Below are 11,007 nucleotides of genomic sequence, written 5' to 3' on the forward strand. Positions count from 1 at the left end.
AACGATATTTGGGAATTATGCTAGACCAAAAATTACTCTGGAAGACACATATCGGAAAACCACGAGAGTGGCTGATAACCGACTATCCAAACGTTAGAGGCAGAAGAGAACGATCTCGCTTCATGCGTTTCTTTCTGCCCCTAACTCATGGCACACTTTTCTCGCTAGTCTTCCACTCCCGTGGCGAGCTCTACAAAGTGGAAAGTTCCGCGCCATCTATTTGTTCGCATTCGCAACATTCGAAATAAATTTCTAATGCTGCGAATCCTACTGCGCCACATCACTCCGCCCCCAGATGAAACCTAGGGGTTTCGGCGACGGATCTCGGAACTTCGTTCACCGTCAATCCACAAAGCGGACACGACGCTGCTTCGGGGCGGACACGGGTTTCAGCCTGGACAGAGAGATCGCCTTTTTATGTCCACCGCTCTCGAGCTGGAAGAAATGTTCTCCCCGTTCGAGAACGCGGTACGGGCCCTCATATGGAGGCTGCAGCGGCTTCCGGACGGCATCCGTCCTGACCAGAACGTGCGTGCACGTGTCCAGTTCCTTGGGTGAACAGGCAGGTGTGGACGAGTGTCGGGTGGGTGGTGTGGCTTTTATGCGTCGGAGATTGTCCTTCAGCGGACGCACCAACCCCGACTCTGTGAGACCCGATCTCTTGTCGAAGACCGGATCGCTTGGGAGTCTCGGGTTCTCCCCGTATACCAGCTCCGCGGGGCTGACAGCAAATTCCTCTCGTCGGGTTGTACGTAGGCCGAGTAGGATGAGAGGCAAGACTTGGGACCAGGACGGATCGTCGCGTGCCATAATGGCGGCTTTCACCGTCCGGTGCCAACGTTCTAGCATCCCATTGGATTGCGGGTGGTATGCAGTAGTCCGCTGGCGTTTAAAACCAAGGAGTTTGCCTAACTCGGAGAAAAGGGTGGACTCAAATTGCATTCCCTGGTCAGTGATGACCACTGCAGGGACGCCAAAGCGAGGTATCCACTCTCGACAGAGGGCTTCGGCACATGATTGCGCCGTAATGTCTTTCAGAGGTATTGCCTCAGGCCACCGCGTAAACCTGTCGATGATTGTGAGACAATACCTATAACCGTGCGAGTCTCGCAAAGGCTCTACTATGTCGAGGTGTATTGTGTGGAACCGCTTGGTAGTACGGGGGAATGAGCCCACTTTTTTCCTTACATGCCTGGAGACTTTACACTTCTGGCATGCAATGCACTCTCTGGCCCAGGAATTGACATCATAGATGGCCAGAAGTATTTCTCGGTGACTAGCCGATTTGTTGTCCTGATGTCTGGATGCGCTAAGTCGTGAACTGCGTGGAACACTTCTCCAAAAATTCAGCCAGATTACTACCGAGTGTAGCCTCTCTAAACCAGTGGAGCACAATGTGCAGCACCACATTATCACTACTGGTTCCCCGATCTTCTCGAAGGTGCGTCCTCTACCATTCCAGAAACTGGCTATTGCACGGAAAGAGTTTGAACAACTCGTCCAACAGGGTATCTGCAGGACCTCAAACAGCTGTTGGTCTTCCCCACTGCATATGGTCCCTAAGTGAAACGGCGAATGGCTCCCATGTGGGGATTACAGAAGGCTAAATGCACAGACTGTTCCTGACCGATATCCAATTCCACTCATCCACGACTTTGCGCATCACCTCGCGAATTGCCGCATCTTTTCGATCTTGGACTTAACCAAGGCTTATCACCAAATCCCAGTAGCTCCTGAAGACATTCCAAAGACGGGAATATGCACACCCTTTGGACTCTTCGGATTGTGCAATGCGGCGCAAACCTTTCAAAGGTTCATCCACTCGGTCCTGCGAAACCTCGACTTCTGTTTCGTATATTTGGATGATGTTTTGGTCGCTTCTTCCACTGAGTCTGAGCACTTAGCCCATCTCGAGTGCATTTTTCAACGTCTTCTTGAGGCCGGTTTAGTCCTAAACGTTGAGAAATGCAAATTTCTCCAAAAACAGGTGAGATTCCTCGGCCATTTCATTTCCCCTGAAGGAATACAGCTCGACCCAGACAAGGTGCAAGCGATAACAAGCTTCCCGCGTCCAAAGACAGCGAAGTAGTTGAGGAGGTTCTTGGGCATGCTGAACTTCTACCGTCGTTTCCTGCCCAAGGCCGCCCATCACCAGTCCATTTTGAACGCGTACTTGTCTGGCCCCAAAACTAAGGACACACGAGAGATCGTGTGGTCTGAAGAGACTATCCGCGCGTTTGGCAAATCCCGTCAACAACTGGCCGACGCTACACTCTTGGCATTCCCTCTGCAAGATGCACCCCTAGCCGTTTTTGTTGATGCCTCTGACATCGCAGTAGGTGCTGCCCTTCACCAAAAGGTGGATCAAGTTTGGCAGCCTTTGAGCTTCTTCTCGAAGCAGTTGAATTCCGCTCAACGGAACTACAGTACCTACGATCGCGAACTGCTCGCCGCGAACTTGAGCATCAAATACTTCCGTTTCTCTCTAAAATGCAGGCCGTTCACAGTGTTCACGGACCATAAGCCTCTCACGTATGCTTTGAAACAGAAGCCCGACAAAGCGTCCCCTCGTCAGCTTCGACACCTGAGCTTTATAAGCCAGTTTACGTCAGACATCCAGCACGTGTCCGGCAAGGACAACATAGTTGCTGACGCTTTGTCTCGTGTCTCCGAGGTTAACATCCCCGCCTCACTCGATTTTTCGGCTATTGCCAAGGCGCCGGAGGATGACGCAGCACTTCAGAGCCTCAAATCTAACCCCAAATACAAATTTCGGGAGTTGCCCATCTTCGGTTCAAACCTCTCTCTCTGCTGCGAAGACTCGGAAAAGGGTCCTCGGCGATACATTCCGGCCACTGAGTTCCTTCAGACATCCCGGTTTTGCACCGAGGTCCACCAATTCGAAACCCCGAAAAGCTGTCTGGCGTCCTGACCTATGCCATCGCTGCATCTTAGGCAGGGTCTGCTTCGTCTTCTTTTTCTACCATAGATATTGCCCTTATAGACTTTCAGAGCTGGATCATCCTCATCCGTACGGATTAAGTGACCCGCCCACCGTAACCTATTGAACCGGATTTTATCCACAAACTGACGATCATTGTATCTCTCATAGATTTCGTTATTATTTAGGCTACGGAATCGTCCATCCTCATATAAGGGGCCAAAAGTTCTTCGGAGGATTCTTTTCTTGATCGCGGCCAAGAGTTCGATTACTTCCTTACCCAACTTCTAAGCGAGTATGGAGGTTCTCAGTCTTACCTGCACAAGACTGGAGAAGCGCGATCTCCTGATTGTGTGTTCTGCAATGGAGTGGCGGACAACGCTGAACACACCTTTTTCTCTTGCGAGCGGTGGGGTAGCTTTCGTCAGCAGCTTTATGCAGACACAGGGGAGCTCTCTCCAGACAACATTGTCGGAAAGATGCTGTGCAGCGCTGACTGCTGGAGTCGTTATGTTCGAGCTCTTCTTGTTGCGAAGATTGAGCTCGACCGGCGGAGCGACCGGATGGCAAGATGTTGTCTGAAGTAACAACTCCCTTCCTCTCCTGCCCTACCATTGGTGAAAGGGATTCCCTGACTTGAAGACTCCCAAAGCCAGGAGAGCGAAAGGCTAGCCCAAAGTAATGTGGCAAACGGTTCCAGGCTAGTTATCTGATGACAGAAAGGTGTTTAGTTGGTAACGATAACTTCCTGTCGTCTAAATCGCACAGCTTCCACTTTTTTCGATGACCCATACTGCAATATTTTTTACTCCGTATGGCTCGCCAATAATCGCCACGTCCACGTCCGTGGACTGACTGATGCAAAAGAACGTGCAGGGCCCCATAGTGGTTGAAATTTAGCTAAATAAAGTTTTTTTGTCCCTTCTTCGCTTCCTGCGATGTCTTTCTCACAACTCCTTGCTGGTTGTCCTTTTTCCAAAGTGATTGTTTCATGCCTTCCTACACCGGTAAGAAAAATCACTACAATAGGATTTCTAGATACTAATTAAGGAGTATTTTGCTCTAGCCCAACCGTAAATCACCGAATATACAGCCTGAAAACCATATAACCGTTCATTTTCTCCACACTAGCCTCATCCTGACCAAATCGTAAGTTGTCCAACATAACTTTCGATGCGGTAAGCTTCCCTTTTGGAAGTACTACGCTCCAATTTGCGGTTAAACGTTTCCAAATTGACTATTCTTTGAGGACTAGCCCTGGCCCTAGCCAACACCCGCTGTCTTATCCACTGTTACATTGTGTCCACGTACAACTCCTGATATATCTAAATATGTTTGCTGCTCCTCACTCATGAACACACCACTCCTTGCCCAGTTTCGATTTACACCTGCAACGTAACAATTCTCAAGTCACCGGTCAATGTGGTCAGACGTTCGGTCGACATCAGTGTACCCGGTCCCCTTTCTGCCACCTAATCGACTATAACAATGCCTGGATTGGAATGTGGAGGAGTATGAAATGTACTGGATGACCCACGGTCTATATATTCAACTTGAGAGAAGTTCCAACCGAGCAAGCAGCTCCCCAGGAAGCTTTTTAATTCAGTTCTCTGTGGTTGCACAAATATCGGACATGAAATTGAACTGAAAACACAACCCAGGAAAGTGGAAAACATGAATGCAAACAACATGGGAAAATATCTATTTTCTTCCCCCGGTTCTGTGCTGCCGGTCCTCTGAAATATATAGGGTTGGAACCGCGTTTGAATCAGGGAAGTTTCTGCAGAAGTTGGAGCCTCTATTGGGAATAACTGGGGAGATTTTTAATTCATGGGTTCACACTTGTTTCCAGTAGTTTTTCGACCTCAAACTGCATCTGGATTCGACAAGCTTCTCATCAATTTACGCTGCTTCTTCGTACATGGCCCCCCATTTATCTCCAGCGGTAACCCGCATTTGGCAAACTCAAATTCCTCCGTAGTGTTCTTATTGCCCGTTTAGTTCTTACAAGTATATTTTTAGTAGAACCATAAAATCAAGGTGGCGAGGTCGAGGAAAGAGCCAGGAGAACGCCACACCACTCAGACCGAGCCCCATGTTGATCAATGGCTGTCGGTCGGTCGTTCAGGCCAAGATGAGTGTTCTGGCGCTTCTTTGAAAATTGCCATAAAATTAGCTTGAAAGACGGAGAACACGACGATGGAATGGGGAGACGTAGGTGGGTGTGTACCATTGCCTTGCCATCAAATCGAACCTTACAAATATCGTGTCAGATGGAAGTTTGACAAGAGATTTTAATGCATTGAGGAAGAAAAAATGAAAAGACGGAGCTGAAAAAAGAAAGGAAAACAAAGAAAACGTTTATTTTTGAATATTCCCAGTTAATCGATTTGTATTTTTAATCAGGTCATTTCATTCAAAACATGTGGAGCGTGAAATAATATTTACTTAAAGAAATGTTTTTGTAAGTGGGGTGGAGGTGCCGTGACGTCGAGTGTATTTTGGGAATGACTTGGCCAACACCATCGAAAGTGGAAGACATTAACGAAGAATAGGATTGCAAGCTATGGCAATTATCGACCGCGGATAATCACCGTTGGCAATAGGCACTTAATCCATCCACGCTGCCAGATATTTGATGAGTAGATACTCAGCTTTTTGCCAATTATCTTTGACTAAAGATAGTTTGATGTAAACAACACATATTTTCCGACCCGAGTTTCAACCTGCAAAACTCACATGGAGGAAAAACACTCTAAGATTTTGATCCCCACGCCTAAAGGTATGAAGACCATAAAACTTTGATGGCGACTTTGGGCATCATTGCGGTTGACAAAGCAAAATACTCCTTGACCACAATTCGACAACTGGGTCATCATCACAAGAATGGACGCACGCAAACGATACAAAAAATGGAATTTTTATTATGGGCGATGTGGTTCAGAGGAAAAAGATAAATCAGAGTAAACAGAAGAGTCGTCATTACTGATTGCAAATTATCACGTGTTTGAAGAGACAACGCAAACCATATATCCCAAAAAAAGGCTAATTAAGGAAGGGATTATCCACTCAAAACAAAATTGAGTTCGAAATTTCCTATCACAGGAAAACAACCTCACGTTGACGTGAAATTTAGTCTGACTTATCTGAAGCGAAAGATGTCAAGTCCTTCTGGAAGTCCCTGAAGGGCTTTCGTGGTTACCTCAGCGACAAGTCCCCATGTTGGAATCCTAAGGAAAACTTTGAATATCTTGATTTTCGGGCTGAGTAATACAGCCCGACTTCACCCTGTCTTCTGGATGTCCTTAGATATCCCACTGTTTCTCAGTCCTTCTCTCTAGAAGAGCTTACGCCTCCGCCCCTGATACGGATAATATCAATTATCAACATGTACGCTGGTGGGCACCGGAAACATTATCTGCGCTGCTACAGGGGCCTTACCTCCTCTAGTGCAGGTTGAGAGGAACCATCCAAAAAACACTTAAAGACCCAGAGTTTAACTAGTTACCGCCCTACTGCTCTCATTAATGTCTTTGCCAAACTACTTAACTCCATGATCAAGGTTCGTATCAATAATTTCATTGATGAATACAAAGTCCTGCCTACTAACTACTATGTCTATTCGGCAGGCAAATCTACGTTTGTTTCTTCTTTTTCTTCAGTCTTTGTCCGGTTCACAAGCGGGGTCGGCTCATCGTGATCGGTTTCGCCATGTGGCTCTATCGAATGCCTGATCTGGGTGTAATCTCGAGGCTTTTAAATCCCCATCCAGCGTATCAAGCCATCATTGTTTCGGCCTGCCTTTTCGTCGTTTACGCTCATCTTCGATGTTCAGACCTATCTTGGCAAGTGAATTCTCGTTAGCACGAATTGCGTGACCATACCATCGAGGACGCCTCTCTCGCAATTTTTCCACAATCGAGGCAACCCCATATCGATCGCGGATATCCTCATTCCGGATGTGATCAAAACGTGTCACACCACTAGTCCAACGCAACATCTTCGTCTCCATTACCGCAAACCGCCGTTCATTGTCTTTTATAGTCAACCAACACTCAGAACCATAGAGGGCGACAGGGCGGATGCCATTGCGGTAAATTTGAGACTTTCGTTGATACGTCAATCTCAAAGAACACCAGTTGTGGAACGCCACTTCATCCAGGTTGCATTAATACGTGAAGCAATTTCATAAAGCATAACGTTGACGTAAGGTATTTAAAACGCTTAGTTCTGGGTGTGTGCCTGTTGCCTGTTTCATGGGGATCGGCCGTCAAAAATTCAGTTTTGTTTAGATTCAATCTGAGACCGTGTTGCATGAAGCGATCATTCCATTTTTGGACAATTTGCTCGAGATCACTTTTGCTATCAGATACTAGGAAAACATCATCTGCATAGAGCAGTGTGTAGGGCGCTGGACGTTGGATGTCCCGTGTAGCGGTGTCCATAACAAGAACAAAGAGGAGTGGTGAGAGGGCGTTTCCTTGATGAACACCACCAGGGATACGAAGCGGTTTTGATACACCCGCCATATTGGAACCAGTCAAATGATGTTCTTCCTTCCTTAACCCGATTAAAGAATTCGCTCTGCCACTGTGTTGGGTACCAGCTCTTCGCTTTCCAGAGCTCAGATGCGATGTCGTCAGATTCTGTAGCTTCCCCCAATTTCATTCGTTTTGTTGCCTCCTCGACTTAAGTTGCGCTAACATGAAAGTCCTGGAGGTTTAACGTGAGTACATGCCGTGTAGTCATAATCCCACGGTCCTCTCCGGACACGAATTGATTTGAAGACCACAATCAGTGCCCCGCCATGACTGACACAGCGGAACTGGTTTATACTGAGTCCGGGCTCAGGCAGCTATCTAACACCTCTGCCCCAACTAAGGGGTACGGCAGCCGAGTTGTACAGCACAACTTCACGCTTGAGCTCTGAAGAGCTCTGCCCGCAATGTAGACATAACCACAACCACCATGAAACTCCCACAAGGGAGCCAACCGCAAATAACCGGGCCGAGGGCACATCTTCCAGGAATTCTCCTAGAGCATATGCTCTCAGAGGGTCGTGGTGGCTCCCATGGTACCAGATAACCTCCGGTGAGGCTTCGTGGCCAGAGTCACTTCAGATGAGTCCCTTGCAGACTCGGGTCTGATCGCCCTCCTCAAGTACGTGGGGACGGCAACTCCCCAACAGGTTGACTGGAATTAGCTCGAAGCGGAGAACCCATCGAAACCTTTCCACCACTCAACAACCACTCTGCGTACAATACAACACAAAAGAGGTCACAAGACAAAACTAACACAAAACACACAGGACTGGTAGCTATCCATCACGGCCGCTGTGGGCATTCGCCCATCATACTGCAGGCGAAGCAGCGTCTAGAAACTCCCTCCTTCGTTAGAAGGCAGCTCACGCGAATACATTAGCGCATCGAAGTGTCTCACTGCTAGCGAGGCAGGCAGGTAAAATCAAAGGTACCGTTCACCACATGATCGCCCATGTCGTCTAAATTGCGGATGTCACAGTACGCTAGACAGAGGACTGGTTGCATGTCCTCTCAGTCTGCCCCACACAGAACATAACCCTGACTGGAGGCAAGGTTCCGCGAGAAAAGATACTCATTCTAGCTACCATGCCCCGTCAGGAGGAAGCCCATCCCAAGCCTGAAGTCCACGACGGAACTTCCTCTAACAAACATATATCTAACGTACTTGTACGTGACCCGACCTTTCCTACATTCGTTCCATCTAAGCTGCCACTTAGATGTTACATTCACGTCTAACACCCTTTTGACCGCAAGCAGTCCTAGCTCCTCCACCTGATCAACGCAACGATTTTTCCTTTAAAATTCTTGAAATAAATCTACTTTTCGTCGCCAGGCAGAGTCCGATGTAAAAACATCTTTCTTTTGTGTCTAGCAAGCAAGATTTCGCATGTGTTTTGGCACCGCTCCATCTGTCTATCGTTCAATTCATACGGCACCCATTTTCCGATCTTTTGAACCTTACCCATTGCCCGTAGAGGCATGGAAACGGCTTGTTGAGAAACACCTAATTGCTTGGCGAGCATTTTCTGCGTTTGAGTATCGACCTCGTCCAAAAGAGCCTCCGATTCGTGGTTCTTAACTTTCCTGGGGCGATTTTCGCGCTCCTTGTGGCTCAGATCGAAACCGCCATCTTTGAATCGACAGAACCAGTCTCGGCCCCTTGTTTTCGATAGAGTATTGTCGCCGTAGGCCTCCACAAGCATTCGATGCCATTCAGTGGCTGATTTCTTCGAATTGAAGCAAAAAAGCAGAACCTCCCGCAAATGCTCTTTTCCGGGAACAAAATTGGACATGATTATTGAAGAGAAAAAATATGTTTTTGCATGAAATTGGTGACGATATGGACTGACAATTGTTGACAAATGTCGTACTAAAAAAACTATGGCGTGCTCATAGCAGCTTGATATGCCAATTGTCGCGATCTGTGAGGAAACAGTGGATTTAAGCTTGTACACGCTCAAAGGACAGCTTTCAGGGTGTTCTCTGATGCGTTCTAAGATGATTTGTGATCACCAAGGAAGCTGTAAAACGAAGAAAAGTCCAATTCTCAGGAACGCAGGATGAAGCGTCTAAAAGAAAAATTTGTTATCTGTCATATTGAAATGTCAAATTTTCTTCGGTGTTTTATTCAGTTGCGAATTTTTTAAAAGTCTTGTCCTAAACAAAGGAACAAATTTTTATAGTTGGTCGCGCCAAAAATTATAATTTCCTGGCTGCATTGGATTCCTAGATTGTCAACGGCATCCATCGCTGGTAACATACGTTTCCGCACCCAGAACCCTCCCGTGCCCAATTACCAGCAAAAACCAATCCAAGAAAAAATTCTTCATTCAGGCCGCGGTCATGACACCCAAAATAAACGAGCGAACCAGCCGACCCAAGCCAATACACGAACCCACACCAGACGGGAGCGCAGCAGGCAGAGATCCAGCACGCGTGGAACCGCCGGAGAGGTGTTGATTGATTGCGACCCCAGCACCCGAGAGCGGGCCGACGAGCTGGAAAACAGAAGAAAACTCGTAAAGGGAAAACTCAAAAAATTAGTTGTCGGGACGTGACGCGACTACAAATCGCTCTCGTCGCATCGCCAAGCACCGCGACGGCATGCAGCACGAGCACAGAACAAGTGAGTGGTACGATTCAGGTGTGAGCGGGACAGCCTCAGCCACACAGGGAACACAATAACAAACCGATTTTCAGGTACTTCTGGCAAAAACTGGCAAACCTGCTCATTGCCATTGCAACACACAACTTACCGCTGCCGCAGGATGACGAGCCGGAGCCGGATACATCTTCCTCCGAATCCACAGTCTTCAGTCCGGTCTTCTTGCAACTCTCCACGGGAACCTAACCTCACTTTCACTACGTAATCCTCCGGGCGCAATTGGCGCACAAACTCAGTCGATCCACACCAGCTTCCGGCACAAAACAATCTTTCACGCTGATTCCCAGGGGACAAGCACCTTCGCGAGGCTCTCCACGAGCGCGTTTTCACAAACCTCCATCACTTTCGGGCGACCTCCAGGGCCAGCCGCTGTCGCCTCTCGCACGGAGCCGCACAACCTCCTGCTGTCAAACGAAAACAAACACGCTCAGATCCGCGGTCGGGGCGGGAAAGTAGGAAAATCCGAGTCTGCTCCGCACAGCGCCTCGCACCGCTCGCGATTCGACATGGAAATTAGCGCGCAAATTACGCCACAGAGCAACGAGCACGATTCCGGGGGTGAACCGACGGCGCCACAACGTCCGCCAAACACTTCGCACTCGCAAATCACTTCGACGCCGCGAATTCCCTCGGCAGCGGCGGATTCCGCTCGTCCCGCGTCCACTGCACTCAGATGCGCATCAGGCCGCCTCCGTGCAATCCAATTGTCAATTTGTTCACTTTGACAAGGGCCGCCGCGAGTTTTCCCAGGCTCTTCCGCGAAAAAGGAAATTCGACACACACGGACACCACGCAGTTCCTTGGGTGACTGCTCGCCGTTTGATTGATGCGTTATTTTGGCTCCCCACCCGCGAACGTCA

The 11,007-nt window shown here is 48.3% G+C and overlaps 1 protein-coding gene across 4 annotated transcripts in view; it reads right to left on the reverse strand.

The window, feature by feature from the left end:
• Positions 1–11,007, reverse strand: part of LOC119659152 (protein groucho) — a 305,782-nt gene extending 294,775 nt beyond the window's left edge. For 3 of the 4 annotated variants that reach the window (XM_038067100.1, XM_038067098.1, XM_038067099.1), the window contains exon 1: positions 10,239–11,007. In XM_038067100.1, the coding sequence (XP_037923028.1) occupies positions 10,239–10,274 (36 nt within the window). In that variant the 5' untranslated portion in view covers positions 10,275–11,007. The remainder of the gene's footprint in view (positions 1–10,238) is intronic. The other variant, XM_038067095.1, reaches the window with a different exon arrangement.

The sequence above is a fragment of the Hermetia illucens genome, chromosome 6 (genome assembly GCF_905115235.1).
Source record: "Hermetia illucens chromosome 6, iHerIll2.2.curated.20191125, whole genome shotgun sequence".
In the NCBI taxonomy this organism is placed as follows: Eukaryota; Metazoa; Arthropoda; class Insecta; order Diptera; family Stratiomyidae; genus Hermetia; species Hermetia illucens.